Raw genomic sequence first — 17,600 nt, 5'->3', positions numbered from 1 at the left:
CATGCACCTTGCGCCTTGTCACTAGTGTTGTGGCTGTTGCAATTGGCTTTGATCAAGCTAATGGGTAGCATTGAGGGTTTTGACCTCTGGTAGCTTATGATGGCAGAGCAGATGGTCTCTGTGATGGTGTTAAAGACTTGGGTCCATATTTCTATATTTTCCACCCATCTTAAAGGAAAAGTCCACCCAAAAATGATTATTCTCTCATCATTTACTCACCCTTATGTCATCTCAAACTTGTATGACTTTCTTCCGTGGAACACAAATGAAGATATTTTAATGAAGATATGATGTCTTTTGTCCATACAGTGCAAGTGAATGGTGACCAAATTTTCACCAAAAATGACATCAAGGCAGCATAAAGGTAATCCATACAACTCCAGTGGTTTGCTGAGGCGATCCAATTGGTTTTGGGTGAGAACAGACCAAACAATTACAAATTTTTCACTATAAATCTCTAGGAAGTGTAATTGAAATCATGATCGCCAATGAGACTGCTGATTTCAAGATTTATAGTGGAGGAGGAGTTATTGTTTGGTCTATGGACTTTTATGCTGCCTTTATGTCCTTTTTGGAGCTTGAAAATTTGGTCACCATTCACTTGCACTGTATGGACAAACAGACATTATACGTTCATTAAAATATTTTTGTTTGTGTTCTGTGGAAGAAAGAAAGTCATATGAGTTTGAGATGACATGAGGGTAAGTAAATGATGAGAGAATTATAATTTTTGGGTGAACTACTCCTTTACGTTTTAACTATTCTAAAGTTCAGATCTGACAAGTTGCATAGGAATTACACACTGTATATGGATGCTAACTGAAATCGCCATGGTTACTTACAGATAAGATAGGATTCTAGAGTTAGGTTGTTTCTGTAATACAGCCCCTGGCCATGCCAAGAGTGATATTGGCCTTCCCCCAGAGCCTTAGGTCAGCAGATTAAGATGTGCTTGAGGGTCCTCTTGCCTGGGTAAGGGGATACTCTGTGTATCCACAAAAACCCAACAAGGGCTTGAGGAGGACATCCTAGCCTCAAGAATAAAAAAACTTGATGTGGGATGGTTGTATCTTTCAGTTCATTTTGTATATAGGACATACTTTGACATATGATGTGCAGATCTTAATGAGTCTAAACTGTTCAAATAATTTTAAATATAAAAAATTACTGTCACAGATAAGCAATAAGTTTATATGACCAGAGTGATCCTATTGTAGCGTTTGCGCATTTTCTCAACAAACTCTTTGGTCAGAGTTTTGTCCTCTCTACCTCAGGTGCCTATCCAGTTCTGGCAACATGGGGTGGCTGATATCAGGCTGCACACGGAGGTGAAACCTGGGGCAGTGCTGGACTACGCCTTTGATGAACCCATCCTGCCCCCGTACCTCACTCTCACAGTGAAGGGAGCCGGATCCTCAGAGGTCACCGCTGACATGAACTTCTTCAGAGAATACAATAAGCTCTACTATGAGAACTTCATCTACATTGCTGCATCCTTCACATTCTCAGAGTGAGTTCTCCACCAGCCCTCTCCAGAACATCTTATAGTGAAATTTTGTAGTTCACAAATTTTGCGAAATCTGTCCAGAATATCAGTGATGCCTTTCATTCGTTCAGAAGGAAATTTTACTACGGTTAAGATGAAAACTTTCCACTGCTATCACACTCGCATATTGCCTCTTCAAGCTGCTGTGTTTATAAATATGAGTAAATAGGCACTTTAGGCTGACATTTTGATTTGATAACAGAGATGCAGGAAAGAGGCCAGTGGGGAAGAAGCGGGCGGTCAGCTTTTCTGAACTGGTTCTGGATGTGGACACAAAAACTCAGAGAGTCATCCTGAAGAAGAAGGTCTGCTTATGTTTTTAGCCTTCAGTCTGCCAGTTTCAGGGATACTAATTAAAATGACCCAAAACTGACAATTCATCATCGTTTACCCACCGTCTTGTTGTTGCAAACTCATATGGCTTTCTTTTTTCTTTGGAACACAGAAGAAGATGTTAGGCAGAATGTTAGCCTCAGTCACCATTCACTTTCATTGCATCTTGTTTGCATCTCCTTTTGTGTTCCACAAAAGACAGTAAGTCATACTGTTAAGGAATTATATGAAGGTCTGTAAATGATGACAGAATTTTCATTTTTGGGTGAACTATTCCTTTATGCAAAGTACTGGGGTAATAAAATCTCATACAATTCTAGTCAGTTTACATATTATTTTATTCTGAAAGCTCCTTACATTCCCTTATCTTTTTAGGAGCCTGGCAAGCGCTCTCAGCTGTGGCGGATGACAGGAACAGGAATGCTATGTCATGAGGGCTCGTCTCCTCCTCAGAGTAAACCTTCCCAGCCGAGACCCCTCAGTTCATCTTTAGTGCTTGACATTGCTGGGCTGGCCGCAGTAACAGACAACAGGTTATCTAAACACTCCATAGAACAACCGAGGACAGCTTGTCCTTTCTAATTGAAGCTTCTTTTCCCCATAGAGTAAACATTATTATGGTGTATGGGTGTAATTTCTCACCTATCTTGCATTTCTCTTTTTTTAGCTATGAGCCTCTGATGTTAAGACGGCCAGACAACCGCCGCAGCACCACACAGACATGGCACTTCAGCTCTGGCATGTTGACTTGTGGTTTACCCAGACTAGTCGTTCAGGTCTGTCTTTCTTGTTTCATCGGTTTTTTTTTCCCCCGCTCCTAAATTACATTTTTCATTTTTAAAGTATCTGTGGTACTTTAAGTAGTTGTGGTATGTGTTGTTTTAGGTGAGGGGTGGAGTATCTGGCCTGCATGATGGTGCAGAGGTGGTACTGGGTCCAGACACTGGTTTTTTGGAGCCGGCACCAGAGCAACAGTTTATCAACCAGAAAATGAGACCTGGCTCAGGGGTGCTGTCTGTGCAGGTACTGCCTGATGGGCCCACACGAGTACTACAGGTAAGACACCCCTCCTGTCTCATTGTTAATGAAGGACACACATGGGTAGGATGGTATGCCATCTGAAATGGAATCAGTTCCTATGTTTCTTTCACACTTTCTAATATGAGAAGCTGCATACCTCATTTCAGATCAGTGACTTCAACCAGCGGCGCATGAATAGACCCTCTCCCAGCACAGAGGAGGACCAGAATAAAGAACATGCTCTGTTGAAAGTTCCTGATGAAGAGCTGGAGGTAAAAACAATGTTTCTGTTTACCCAGCATTGATTGATGTGTAATTTTACATTTACTGTGTATTCATGTGAATACAAAACCAAATAAACACAGGGTTATGTCTTAATACTGTATATATCAAACAAGTAAATGACAAGTAATGCTTTTTGTATCGTGATCAACTGGGTTATTTGTTTGGAGAAGATGGCCTCCTAATTCAAGCCCTTGTGCATAGGTGCTGGTTAACCTGGATGGGGGAGTGGGCCTGTCATTGGTCAATAAACTCCCTGAAGAGTTGGTGTTTGCCACCCTGTCTGGCATTGATGTGCACTTCACCCGCACTGCTGCCAGCCAGGTGCTGGAACTTACAGTGAAAGACATTCAGGTAAGCCGCTAGAGAGCAGAACAGTACAGCCAATTGCACACTACAAAACTGCAAGTTGGCGTCCTGCGCACACTTTTCACAGACAGGGTGCGTCAATTACGAGACCATTCTTACCTTACTGAAGCTACAATCCTGAAATTAATTCTCACAAAAACTGAAGCAGATATCATCGGGAGAGTTTAATTGTTATAACATGTCAACATACATGTTTTAATATTTTTGATGCTCTGTTGCTCATTGGGAGATAACGAATTTATTTTAAACACACACTTTAAACACAAACTGGTTTGCAGTCTTTTGCAGAGCCTGCAACTAGACACCACCAGACCATCAGTTATGGATACATGCTGCTACCTGGGACTTTATGTTGCAGACTGGTCACCATCATTAAAGGCGACAAGCTTGGGTTGTGTACTATGTGCTTGACTTAAAGGGATAGTTCACCCAAAAATGAAAATTCTTTCATCATTTACTCACCCTCATACCATCCCAGATGTGTATGACTTTCTTCAGCAGAACACAAACAAAGATTTTTAGAAGAATATCTCAGCTCTGTAGGTCCATACAATGCAAGTGAATGGTGATCAGACCTTTGCAGCTCCAAAAATCACATAAAGGAAACATAAAAGTAGTCCATATGACTCGTGTTTAAATCCATGTCTTCAGAAGCGATATAATAGGTGTGGGTGAGAAACAGCTCAATATTTAAGTCCTTTCTTACTCTAAATATCCACTTTAACTTTCACTTTCAGATGTGAAAGTGAAACCAAACAGGCACAACATGTGACTTTCACATGTAAAAGTGAAAGTGGAGATTTAGAGTAAAAATGACTTTTTATCTATTTCTAACCCACACCTATTATATTGCTTCTGAAGACATGGATTAAAACACTGGAGTCTTATGGATTATTTCTATGTTTCCTTTATGTGATTTTTGGAGCTACAAAGGTCTGATCAACATTCACTTTCATTTTATGGACCTACAGAGCTGAGATATTCTTCTTGTTTGTGTTCTGCTGAAGAAAGAAAGTTATACACATCTGGGATGGCATGAGGGTGAGTAAATGATGATAGCTTTTTTATTTTTTGGTGAACTATCCCTTTAAACACACTCCAAACACAATAATTGAATGTGTGGGAATTACTAACCTTGGTATACTTGCAAAAGTGTGGGCATATCACCTTGTACCCCTAGAAATAGTGTACAGTCTAAAAAACAAAAATAAAAAAAATAAAACACATTTCTGACAGACTTGTTTTTACTCTCTCCTCTGTCTCAGGTGGATAACCAGCTCCTGGGCACCACTCACACTGTCATGCTGTGTGTGACTCCAGACTCCACTGAAAGCAATACTGTGGACTCAGGCCCTGCTCTGCAGGTCAATGCTGTTAAAGTGCCCAGCACCCTTATGCTCACAGACCTTTTTAAGGTAAAACCACCATTGATCTTTTGGATTCATTTCTCCTCCTCAACAGAAATGTTTTTCGACTACAAGAGATTTGATTTTAGATTGTACTTTCTGCCCTACAGCACCTGATGGTCACAGCTTGCCGCTATACTGTCATCATTGAGGAGAAGCTCTTGTTGAAGCTACTCACATTCTTTGGCTATTGGCAGACAGAGGGAGGTGTGTAGCTGGTATATTTGATATCCCTCTGGTGTGCATAATTAGAAGCATAGTTCATGATACACTAACAAGTAAATTATTTTGTGTTTCAGAGGTGGAGAAGCTGGATGAGAACCTCTATGAGAAAGCCAGTGAAGATTCAGGAACATCAAAACGCTATTATTTCGAGAACTTGAAGATTAGTCTCACTCAGGTCAAGCTGAGTGTCTTCACCTCTCATAAGTTGCCCCCTGACCTCAAGGTACGAGAGCAAAAGTAGAGACAACTGCAATGTTAGCGGTGCTTTATTTAACCTATTCACATTTCCAGGGTATGGAACGTAGAAGTTAACTATAGCCGGGTAAACTTCTAAAGAGGTAAATGGGAGACAACAGCAGATCTTTTATTTGTGTTCCCATTTGCTCCAGTAGCAAAAGAAAACATCCAATATTGCATTTTCACGACTTTCCAAAAGATTAAAAAGCAGAGAGAGGTGGATTACAGCAGTCAGAAGATTCCCTTAGCAGCTGTATCTGAAACCCCATCAGTGGTGACTAACATTTTTTTAATGTCAGTGTTTAATATAACAAAAGAATAATGTTAGAAATTTACCCTAAATAATTATATTTAAAAAAGCCATAAACGCATCACCACTGTCTGCGAAAAGGGTCCATTGGTTGCTGTTACAGTTTTATACACTTAAAAAAAATACTGCATTGAAATCCTGTTGTCTGAAGTTTGCCAAATGAGTTTGTTATTATATGTTTGCCTGTTATGTAATTGAGTGTCATTTGCATTCTGCACAGGCCTTGAAAGGAACCCTGGGGTTCCCACTTATTCGTTTTGAAGATGCAGTCATTAACATGTACCCCTACACTCGGGTCCACCCCTATGAGACACAGGAGATGATCATCAATGACATCCTTAAGCACTACAGAGAGGTAGGAAACATTTCTCAGTCTGAGTTATGTTTTAATGAGATTTTTCTGTATTTTGAAGTGTTAAGGATTGGTCACACTAGGCTTTGAGCATGCACATTTTTTTATGGGCAGCGCAACGGACCAGGGGGCGTATTACGCGAAGTGTTTAGTAAATGGAGTTTCTGGTAACGTTGCTGTGAAATTTGAGCTATTTTATGTGTACAGTCATTTCATTAATCATCAATCATATTAAAAGGTATAAATAAAATGTTTTAAGATACCAACCAAATGACAAAATATTAGCGTGACAGTCATTAACGTAAACTTCTGTCTTGGGGTGGCCTGGTGCTGCTTAGAAACTACTTTATGGCTCAACAGCTTGCAGCCGCAGTGCTCTTCTTTGGGCTTATATTTCTGTCAGTTGGTGGGCAATAAAAAATCAGTTTAGGTTTTTTTGGCATTGTTTGAAGTGCAAAAAACTACACAATAGATTTTCGTCATGTTTTTCGTTGTTAAAATATCCAAATCTGTCAGATATTCCCCCCGGTTTCCTCATAGGAGTGTATGAGTAACTATGTTTATAGTGCTTTGCGTTCCCCAACAAGTGGGCGGGGCCTCCTTGATGACTGTGGGCATTTTCAACCCTTGAAGGGCACTTTGGGAAGGGGATGCCACATGAAGGGTCATTCCAAACAAAAGTAAGAAAGTAATTTTTTTCACAAAGAACCCTTTTACAAGACTTTTACTGAAGGGTACATTCAAACTGTAATGCTGTGCTCAATTCAGAGTACCCACATCAAGAGCTCTGTCCTTCTTAGTGAGTAGGGCATAGGGATGATCACTTTCGACTGGAATTCGCCCTGTATCTATGCAGTGTTGTACGAAATTTCTTCGCATGTGCTTGCGTTTCCGGTCTCCAGCATTCGGTTGCATATGAATGGGAGTGAATGGAGCGCGAAGTGTAGTGTGACTGCCTCTTAAGTCGTCAATGTTTTCATCACCACTGTGTGATTTCATCAACTCTTGAACTCAAATCAGGCTGTTTGAATCTTCTTCTTTGTATGTCCATATAGGAGCTAGTTAGTCAGGCAGCTCAGATCCTGGGCTCAGTGGACTTCCTGGGCAACCCCATGGGCCTATTGAATGATGTCACAGAGGGTATGAATGAACTCATCAAGTATGGCAACGTTGGAGGACTCATCCGCAGTGTCACACATGGCGTTTCCAACTCTGCTGCAAAGGTAGCAAAGTTCACTTTGTCACTGTTGTCATTTTACAGAGGAACATCACCGATCCATGTCTCACAGTGCGTGACTCTCCATCGCTGTAGCGTCTCAGGGATATTTTACCAATTATTCCCAAATCAGTCTGAGTATGATAAAGTCCATCTGTTCAGCTGCAAACTACCACAGCAGTAACCACAAGAAAGGGAATTTAGTGCAAGGCCAAGTCATAATGAGAAAAAAAAGGAGAATGTACTGTCCTCTGTGATGAGGACTGTTCAAATGTAAATTAGAAGCTGAAGTTGTTTATTTCACAGACTTCTTATTGAGAATGTTTTTGAAAAACCATCCAAGCAGAGCACTAGAATGCCACATGTCATTTGATGATGATTTCCAGGAAAAGAACAGCATTGAAAGTTCAGATGCAAAGCAAATTGACATGATTTTCATTCTAATATGCATTGAAGAGGTAAAAATGTTCAGAGTGTATATTACTTTTGGTCTTTCTGTGTAAACAGGCAGGTTTCTGCATGTTTACATCATTGTGCAAACACTGGTGTTTAATTGTTTACTTTTAGTCCGCATAAAAGTTGAAAGTCATCCCTGGAAATTTCCTGTGATGGTTTTAAGAAGTTTGTGCAGATCTCAGAGTTGAGCTTGAGCAGATGGACTTTGATTGATGAGCTTAAACAGCTTTTCTCATGACTCTGTTGTTCGAGTGTGTGTACACGTATATGGTTGTAGATGGCATTTTACCACAGCAGCGCCGTTTGTGTGTGGTCAGACCTGAGATCTTACACCAGCCTCCAATTCATGTACTGCTGCCAGCTATGTCTGACAGGCTATCCCACCACGGCCCATTACTGGCAGCCAGCTTGCTGTCAGCCAGCCCTTTGTGTGTTTTTCCCTCTGTCTGCTCACAATGCGCTCTCATTTACACTGGCGGCCAAAAGTTTGGAATAATGTACAGATTTTGCTCTTATGGAAAGAAATTGGTACTTTTATTCACCAAAGTGGCATTCAACTGATCACAATGTATAGTCAGGACATTAATAACATGAAAAATTACTATTACAATTTGAAAAAAAATTAAAAATTAAACTACTTCAAAGACTTCTCATCAAAAAATCCTCCATGTGCAGCAATGATAGCTCTGCAGATCCTTGGCATTCTAGCTGTTAGTTTGTCCAGATACTCCGGTGACATTTCACCCCACACTTCCTGTAGCACTTGCCATAGATGTGGCTGTCTTGTCGGGCACTTCTCACGCACTTAGTCTAACTGATCCCACAAAAGCTCAATGGGGTTACGATTCATAACACTCTTTTCCAATTATCTGTTGTCCAATGTCTGTGTTTCTTTGCCCACTCTAACGGTTTCAAAAGTGGCTTTTTCTTTGCAATTCTTCACATAAGGCCTGCACCCCTGAGTCTTCTCTTTACTGTTGTACATGAAACTGGTGTTGAGTGGGTAGAATTCAATGAAGCTATCAGCTGAGGACATGTGAGGCGTCTATTTCTCAAACTAGAGACTCTGATGTACTTATCCTCTTGTTTAGTTGTACATCTGGCCTTCCACATCTCTTTCTGTCCTTGTTAGAGCCAGTTGTCCTTTGTCTTTGAAGACTGTAGTGTACATGTAAGGGGGTTCAGTGGAAAGGAGGAGGCGAGAACCGGCTTGACAACTTAAATAATAATTTAATAAACAATTTAATCAAAAACACACCACCATAAACACACACAGTACAGCAGCCTGTAATTCTCTCTCTCTCGAACTGTCGTCCCCAGCCGCCTTTATCCCTCGCGCGCCCCATCAGGCTGATTGGGGACCGGGCGTGCGTCATTCCAGCCCGGCCCCGCCCTCCTCGGCTCTACACTAAACCTTTGTATGAAATCTTTAGTTTTTTGGCAATTTCAAGCATTGTATAGCCTTCATTCCTCAAAACAATGATTGACTGATGAGTTTCTAGAGAAAGCTGTTTCTTTTTTTGCCATTTTTGACCTAATATTGACCTTAAGACATGCCAGTCTATTGCATACTGTGGCAACTCAAAAACAAACACAAAGACAATATTAAGCTTCATTTAACAAACCAAACAGCTTTCAGCTGTGTTTGATATAATGGCAAGTGAATTTCTAGTACCAAATTAGCAATTTAGCATGATTACTTAAGGATAAGGTGTTGGAGTGATGGCTGCAGGAAATGGGGCCTGTCTAGATTTAAAATTACTTTTTTCAAATAGTGATGGTGTTGTTTTTAATATCAGTATGTCCTGACTATACTTTGTGATCAATGCAATGCCACTTTGGTGAATTAAAGTACCAATTTCCTTCCGAAATAGCAAAATCTGCACATTATTCCAAACTTTTGACCGCCAGTGAACTTCCTCCTAGCTGCACTGGCCATGCTCATGCCATAAGCACTCATGCCACGGGACCCCAACAGGTTCCAATCAGCGAGACTTTCCAGTCCCACTTGACCGTTTCTCATTTCCTAAGACCCTTTGCTTTTGGGGTCTCTCAATGCCTCACTCAGAGCTTTGTTTTTAGCAAAGGCATGTGGAGCTAATTTAAACACACTCTTTATGATTAAAGGGATAGTTTACCCAAAAATGATTTTGATCATTTAATTAACCTTATGTTGTTCAGTATTACATTCTTTCTTCTTTGGAACACAAAGGAAATGTTAGGCAGAATGACAGCCTCAGTGACCATTATGTATAGACAGTCATGCAATGACAGTGAATAGTCAACATCTCCTTTTGTGTTCCACAGAAGAAAGTAAGTCAGATAGGTTTGGAGCAACATGAGGGTGAGTGAATGATGTCAGAATTTGGGTGATTCTCACGAAGTTTGTCAAGAAACTGTCCTGGTCCTTTTTTTTGCTACAAATAAAAAAAATTATAATTAAAAAAAATAAAGCCAATTTTTAGGGCCATTAAAATGTTTTGCATTGTGACATTATTTTCATGACAACTACGCACATTTTACCTACCAAATGTGATAAAAGATGGTCAATATGATATTCTCATTACCACACTGGGAAAAATTAGTATATTTATGCATCATTGCAGTATTCCGTTCTCCCTTTTCCTTTTTTCTTTGGTACTGCCTTTCTTTTTCGCTGATTTTAATTAAAAAAATTTAAAGCTGCTTTGAAACGATGTGTGTTGTGAAAAGCGCTATATAAATAAAAATGACTTGACTAAAAATCATTGTTCAACAGCATCTTTTTACTGTAATACAGTAAAAAAAAAAATTATTGTTATGAAAATGAGAATCATCATTGAAAACAATGGGAATAGCAAAAGTAAAACTTTCTAATGCATTCCGGTAATGAGAATTGTGGAGTAAAATGTGCTCAAAGGGATAGTTAACCCAAAAATGAAAATTCTCTCATCATACTCACCCTCATGCCATCCCAGACGTGTGACTTATGCAGAACACAAATTAAGATTTTTAGAAGAATATTTCAGCTCTGTAGGTCCATCTAATGCAAGTGAATGGGTGCCAAACTTTTGAAGCTCCAAAACCCACATAAGGGCAACATAAAAGTACTCCAGACGACTCAGGTGGTTAAATCCATATCTTCTGAAGCGATATGATAGATGTGGGTGAGAAACAGATCAATATTTAAGTCTTTTTTCCTTCACTTTCTCCTTCTTTTGTATTTGGTGATTCACATTCTTTGTGCATATCGCCCCCTACTGGGCAGGGAGAAGAATTTATGACAAAAAATGACTTAAACATTGATCTTTTTCTCACCCACACCTATCATATCATATTGAACACATGGATTTAACCACTCAAGTCATATAGATTACCTTTATGCTCCCTTTATGTGGATTTTGGAGTTTCAAAATTTTGGAACCATTGGATGGACCTACAGAGCTGAATTATTCTTCTAAAAATCTTTATTTTTGTTCTGCAGATGAAAGAAAGTCATATACATCTGGGATGGCATGAGGGTGAGTAAATGATGAGAGAATTTTCATTTTTGGGTGAACTATCCATTTAAGTGTCCTTAAAATAGTGACACTATAGTAGGATCTGTTCTTTTGGGCAATGGAGGAGTCAGGAGACAACAAAGCAGTGCAGGCAAGTCTTTTATTTTCTGCCTTCAGGTTCTTGGATTTTTAATACACTCAATTCACTACATTTAATAAGATAACAAACTTTTTAATACACTCAGTGGACATCGAGTTCGTGCTCTTAGGTCTCTCTCTCTCTCTCTCTCTCCAACTGATGCGCTGGTGTGGCTTTTAAGTAATAACCATCACTTTAACAAGAGAAAGGTGTTAGAGATAATTACAACCCAAGTGATGAGCCATACCGCTCTTTTCTCCCCACCCCCCAAAGACAGACACATGACCATGCCCCCATCACCACAGACACAATGCAAACAATCTTAATGGTCCTAAATATAGGCTTCATTTTCTTTATGCAAAATATAATTTCACATTTTTATGTTTTGATTTGCGGTTAAATAGGTTTTCATGACAATCACCCATTTCAATTTTTGGGTGAGCTGTCCCTTCAAAGCTCACTTGGAAGTTCAATGCAGCAAGCTCTATGTGTTTGGTTATTTTTACATCATACTGTGTACATTTATGTGACATTTGGAAATGGAAGTCAGATGGAACTGAAGTCAGTTTCCTTGACTTCAGCTCATCTTTGGCAGTAGTATCTTTTTTTTTTTAGCTCTTTTAAAATAACCCAGTGAGCTGCTGAAGAATTGCTTAGGATTGCTGGAAAAAATAAAAAAATCCTCGGCCTGTTGGTTGCTTCTATTGCCACTAACTCAATTTCAGGAGTATAAACAAATTATTGCTCCCCCTGGAGAGCTTCCAGCAACTTGAATAAAAACCATCCACCAACTGTACAAGGCTCCATGTCATGCTGCTTGGGGGGAAAATATTTAATGAAAGATATATAAGGCACTTGAGAGCTTTCAGTTTAATCAAGTGCCTTGAAATCATGATGTTTATTGTATTTGCTCAGATTACAATTCGTTTTTGTAACTTATGTCAATGGCCACCCAGAATTTATTTTGTATCGTGTGTAGCCATCTGGAATTCTTTGTTGTTAGTTTTACCTTTATGGGTGCCAGGACCATTTTAATAGGTATTTCAGCTAAGCATACTCCATTGACTGCAATGTGTGTGTGCCTAGAACATTCTTCAATGGTTTTTAATAGTGCCATTATGTGTTAAGTTTTATTTAAATTATATTCAGCAAAACCTGCGAGATATTGTCGAGAAACATACATCACTGCTGCATAAAGCTTATTTTTCCATCTGTGAATTTTACTTCGATCTCCATGCAGGTTTTGCCTGTTTCACTGTTTCCATTGAAACGTGTCTCGAAGAGCCTTAAATGATGTTATATCATCTTTCTGTTGGTTGCTTTAAGGCAACCTCTGACCCTCACTGCAGTGGAGTGTTGTTCTTTTTAGAACAGGATTTCACTTTTATTACCAGCTCTTGTAGTTTTCCCCTCTGTCAGAGCACACATACCCACTTTATGACAAACACACCATGGTTTTTATCCCTCAACATTTCTTTCTCTCTTTCTCACACATACACATACTCAAACACATTCTCACACACCTCCAGGGGCCCTGTTTTCAGATAGGATGGGCTAACGGCTCAAGCAGGGGAGGCGTGGGGGGCCATAAACTTGAAAGTGTTCTGAGCCATCTCTCCCTCCCCCAAACTCCTATCTGGTAAATGTATTGGTATAATGTCACAGCCAAGCTTTTTTTTTTTTTTTAATAAAAAAAAGAGATGAGAGAGGGAGGTGAATGAGGAGGAGCAGAGTATCTGAGCTGGCCTTCAGATGAACTCAGTAGGTACTTTGCTTGGAGGGGTCATCCCAAGTTTATGCCTGACTCTTGCTTGAGTTCTGCAGAATGTGCCTGTGTTTATACAGTGTTCGGTCTCCAGAAGCGAGCTCGCTGGGCCTGTAACAAAAACTCACTTCCAGGAGGCACCTGCAGGGGACCTGGGGAGGTTCACTCCGGGCAAAGTCATGTCAACTGTGCCAAGATGAGGGGAAGCCACCCCATTAGATAAATTACAGCCTGATATATTTGACAGCTGGATGAGATGGTGTGTAAAATTAGCTATCTGTAAAATGTAATTGTGTCCTGTCCTCATAGTTCAGCAATGGAAAGGTTTGTACAATGAGAACAATTGCCCAGAACATGGTACTTTGTAAATAATATTGCATTTTTGTGTGTATTAAGACATTAAAATGAACATTTTCCCACAAACTACATTAGAATAATTTTTCAAACCAGGCATAAATCAGTCATTCACCACATAGGTCCATAATAAGTCATTGATGTGCCCCAAAGTAGACAGTCCACTGCTTAGGGTCACTGCAGGCAGTCCTGTCCTTAGGGTTTCTGCGAGGGGCTTTTCACTAGTCCATTGCATTAAGTTTTAACAGTAAAAACCTTTACATTCACTTCACAAGTTTGATTTCAGTCGAACTTAACCAATTATATGTCGTCTTAAAATGACAGAATCATACTTTATGCAAGTACGCATACGCTGATTCATGCACTTGGTCAATTCATTGGCAACGCGCTGTCTGGTTGAACATGCTTAACGTGTTCTTGCATTTCTACTAAACCTCAGTACTTAACGGGGCGATAGAGTTACCTAAAAGTCTGTGCCATTTAACTGGATGTGTTATTCAGGTGCGATGCTTTAAATGAATTGATTTTACATTACTTGCTGTGCAATATTCTCTTCAATCTGTCGCCCCATCGTGACTGTAGTTGGCTTGAAAGAGAAATTTCACTGTAGAAGCAAACAGTTCACAGTAATGTCCGTTATAGCGCTCCTCATGGTTTGCACATTTCAGAACGCAACAACGCAAAATCAAACTTGTGTAGCTAGAAGCGTCTGCATCAGTGTCAGAAATTAACTTTGCAATTACGGGGCAAACTTTTCCCTCTGCATTTGAATCTCGGGGGCATTTTTAATCTTTATGAGGCCAATTGTTTTTCTAACTATATAAAAATATACCGCAAGTCATCCTTTTAGGTTAAATAGTCTAATTTAACCAGTTCATTAACCCTAACAAGAGATCAAATGCATAACTACAGTAGGTTTAGAATAGAATATTAAGACTTATATCAGATGTTACAAATACAAAAAACAGAGGAATTCATTATGAGGGCAGTTTTTGCCCCAACATTTTAAATTATGGGGGGCATTTTTGTAACATTCAGTGGCATTTTTGCCCCAAGCCCCCCTTAATTTCTGACCCTGATCTGTGTTCACATACTTGCACAAAGTATGTTTCAGCATTTAGTTTGACTGAAATAATATGAAGTCGGACTAACAGAACTAGATGTGCTTGGCTTTGTCCAGCATATATACAAGTTAATAGGACAGCAATTGGCCTCAGCATTGTGCGCATGCTCTGAAGAACAAAAGTGCCGCACTTCCTCAGCTAACGTCCTTTCTTCAAATATTCGATTAAGCATGTCATCTACGCTTGGACAGATGGACCAATACTGTAACTCATTTATGCAAAAACTTGTTGTAGATTGATTATAATTGCACATGTTAACGTACTGACTGCTTGAGTCACAGATTCAAATATTTGGTAATACTGTATAGTTCTTCTCTCTGGTATACAATGAGCATTTCTCATCGTAGTAGTTGTAAACTACTTTCACACATCGTTTCAAAACAGCTTTAAAGAAAATCTTGCTTTAACAGAAACTTAAGCTGTAAAATATGTAATGTCTTAGTCGTCATTGTGCAGTTTGATAAAAAAATGTGATTTGTAAATTGTCTTAAAATAAATAATTAAATAAAGAAAATGCCATGGTCATATTTAACCGCAAAGCAAAACATGAAAATATGAAATTATATTTTGCATGAAGAAAATGAAGCCTATATTTAGGACCATTAAGATTGTTTGCATAGTGTCATTATTGTAAGGATAGTTCACCCAAAAATGAAATTCTCTCATCATTTACTCACCCTCATGTCATCCCAAATGTGTATGACTTTCCTTCAGCTGTTGAACTCAAATAAAGGTTTTTAGAAGAATTTCCAAAAAGCACATAAAGGCATCATAAAAGTAATCCATACGACTCCAGTGGTTAAATCAATATCTTCAGAAGCGATATGATAGGTGTGGGTGAGAAACAGATCACTTTCACATTCTTTTTCTTGTGTTTTTGGTGATTCACATTCTTCATGCAAATCGCCCCCTGCTGGGCAAGGAGAAGAATTTCAAGCAAAAAGGACTTAAATATTGATCTGTTTTACACCCACACCTATTATATCACTTCTGAAAATATGGATTAACACACTGGAATATGGAATACTTTTATGATGCCTTTATGTGCTTTTTGTAGCATCAACATTTTGGCACCCATTCACTTGCACTGTATGGACCTACTGAGCTGAAATATTCTTCTAAAAATCATAATTTGTGTTCTGCAGAAGAAAGAAAGCCATACACATCTGGGATGGCATGAGGATGAGTAAATGATGAGAGAATTTTCATTTTTTGTGAACTATCCCATTAACTGTTATATGTTTAAATGCCGGTGCAGTTTGCAGGTACCTTATCTGATGGACTGGGCAAGACAATGGACAACCGCCATCAGACTGAACGAGAGTATATTCGCTATCATGGAGCCACCAGCGGAGAGCACCTTGTTGCTGGGATCCATGGTCTTGCTCATGGTATACACATTAATGCTCCATATCCTTGAAATTTGGTCAGTTTATTGTTACTGTGACTTGTCCTCCTATACTAAGCCTGTTTAACCCTCAACTTGGTATTTTATCCTTTGCTTTTAGGCATCATTGGTGGGCTGACCAGTGTCATCACGTCAACAGTTGAGGGAGTGAAGACTGAGGGAGGTGTCAGTGGATTTTTCTCTGGTCTGGGCAAGGGATTGGTTGGCACGGTGACGAAACCTGTGGCAGGAGCTTTAGACTTTGCCTCAGAAACGGCGCAAACTGTGCGAGACATGGCCAGCCTAAGCAACAGGTATTTTTCTGCTCAACTTCTTTCAACTCAAGTTCTTTTGCACTGATAAACATTGAAGTTTCCACATGAAACCTGAGGTAAATAGTTCAGCTAAAGGCTTGTGCTTGGCCTACTCTCCCTGTGTTTAGCACACCCTCTTTGGTTCAGTCTTTATAGCGCTTAAAAGTTTGCTGAGCCTTCATGACCTCTCTGTAGATGCCCATAAATTTCACCTGCCTTTTGATGAATTTAGCTTGTGGCTAGTAGAGCTCTACACTAATGAACACCTGCTAATGATCCAAAGCACAGTCCAGAACTGCTCTGTAGAACTTGCTGACTGTTTTAAGACCAGCCTTCGGGGTCTCACCTCCACCTTATCCTCTAAAGTCAGCAGCACTACCTGAGGTTTTACGAGGGGGCCCGAAAGCAGGTCATATTACACAGGCTGTCTGGTATGTAAAGTCATTTGTTCTTCATTTGCCTATGTATATGTGCGCCACAATGTTTGTGGTTTTACTGCTCCAACTGGAGGAGGAATGAGTTTCCTGTCCTCTCACCATTCCCAGTGAATGGAGAGAGGAGATGTGTGTGTGTGTGTGTGTGTGTGTGTGTGTGTATATATATATATATGTGTGTGTGTGGAGAAGGGACCTGCTGGTGAACTGCAGAGAAGAGCTGGGGAAGTTTAAGGGAGAGGCATTCGGAGCGTGCCTGACACAGTGCGGCCAGGAGTTCAGCCAGAGTTCACACCGAAAATGTGCAGGATTCATGGGTCACAGCGGACACTGTCTGACCCGGTTATTACATGTTCTCAATAACACACTCGCAGGTAGCATCGCCACCACAATTCTTCACAGATAGTCCTTCTCAAAAGATCAATTCAACATTTCTACTTGTTTACAACTGGCTGTGGTCCCAGTGCAGCTTCCTTCCCTTCACATTTGAAACGTAGATGACATTTCCCACATTTTACAGTTTTCTAGCAAGCAAAGTCATTAATGGCAATGTAGATTTATGGAGTAATGTTTTGCTCTTGATGGTCAGGGGTTCGTGTCATACGTGCCCTGTGAGATCACAAACAGGAAATAAACAAGTAAATGAGAAGCAGACTGTAGCGAGTTCAGGAATAGTGGAAGTGTCCATGCAGTCTTTTTGCTCTCCTGCCCTACTTGTGAACTCACCCTCCCACATCAGTTCCCCGGACCCCCCCCCCCCCCACCCACACACACACATTCACCATTCCCAACTGCACTATGCAATCCAGGCAGCCTTCCAGAGGCAGCTCAAATACAATCCCAAAACAAAGA

General features: G+C 40.0%; 1 protein-coding gene across 4 annotated transcripts in view; it reads left to right on the top strand.

Annotated features, from left to right (window-relative positions):
- LOC127419467 (intermembrane lipid transfer protein VPS13D-like) overlaps nucleotides 1–17,600 on the top strand; it is a 71,041-nt gene that overhangs the window by 36,230 nt on the left and 17,211 nt on the right. For all 4 annotated transcript variants that reach the window (XM_051660872.1, XM_051660870.1, XM_051660871.1 and 1 more), the window contains 14 exons: nucleotides 1,275–1,510; nucleotides 1,749–1,851; nucleotides 2,255–2,412; nucleotides 2,547–2,655; nucleotides 2,765–2,935; nucleotides 3,067–3,171; nucleotides 3,386–3,535; nucleotides 4,816–4,965; nucleotides 5,067–5,163; nucleotides 5,256–5,404; nucleotides 5,949–6,083; nucleotides 7,136–7,303; nucleotides 15,872–16,004; nucleotides 16,122–16,314. In XM_051660872.1, coding sequence (XP_051516832.1) covers nucleotides 1,275–1,510; nucleotides 1,749–1,851; nucleotides 2,255–2,412; nucleotides 2,547–2,655; nucleotides 2,765–2,935; nucleotides 3,067–3,171; nucleotides 3,386–3,535; nucleotides 4,816–4,965; nucleotides 5,067–5,163; nucleotides 5,256–5,404; nucleotides 5,949–6,083; nucleotides 7,136–7,303; nucleotides 15,872–16,004; nucleotides 16,122–16,314 — 2,057 coding nt within the window. The remainder of the gene's footprint in view (nucleotides 1–1,274; nucleotides 1,511–1,748; nucleotides 1,852–2,254; nucleotides 2,413–2,546; nucleotides 2,656–2,764; nucleotides 2,936–3,066; nucleotides 3,172–3,385; nucleotides 3,536–4,815; nucleotides 4,966–5,066; nucleotides 5,164–5,255; nucleotides 5,405–5,948; nucleotides 6,084–7,135; nucleotides 7,304–15,871; nucleotides 16,005–16,121; nucleotides 16,315–17,600) is intronic.

Source organism: Myxocyprinus asiaticus, chromosome 28, assembly GCF_019703515.2.
Source record: "Myxocyprinus asiaticus isolate MX2 ecotype Aquarium Trade chromosome 28, UBuf_Myxa_2, whole genome shotgun sequence".
Lineage (NCBI taxonomy): Eukaryota > Metazoa > Chordata > Actinopteri > Cypriniformes > Catostomidae > Myxocyprinus > Myxocyprinus asiaticus.
This window is presented reverse-complemented; position numbering and strand designations above follow the sequence as displayed.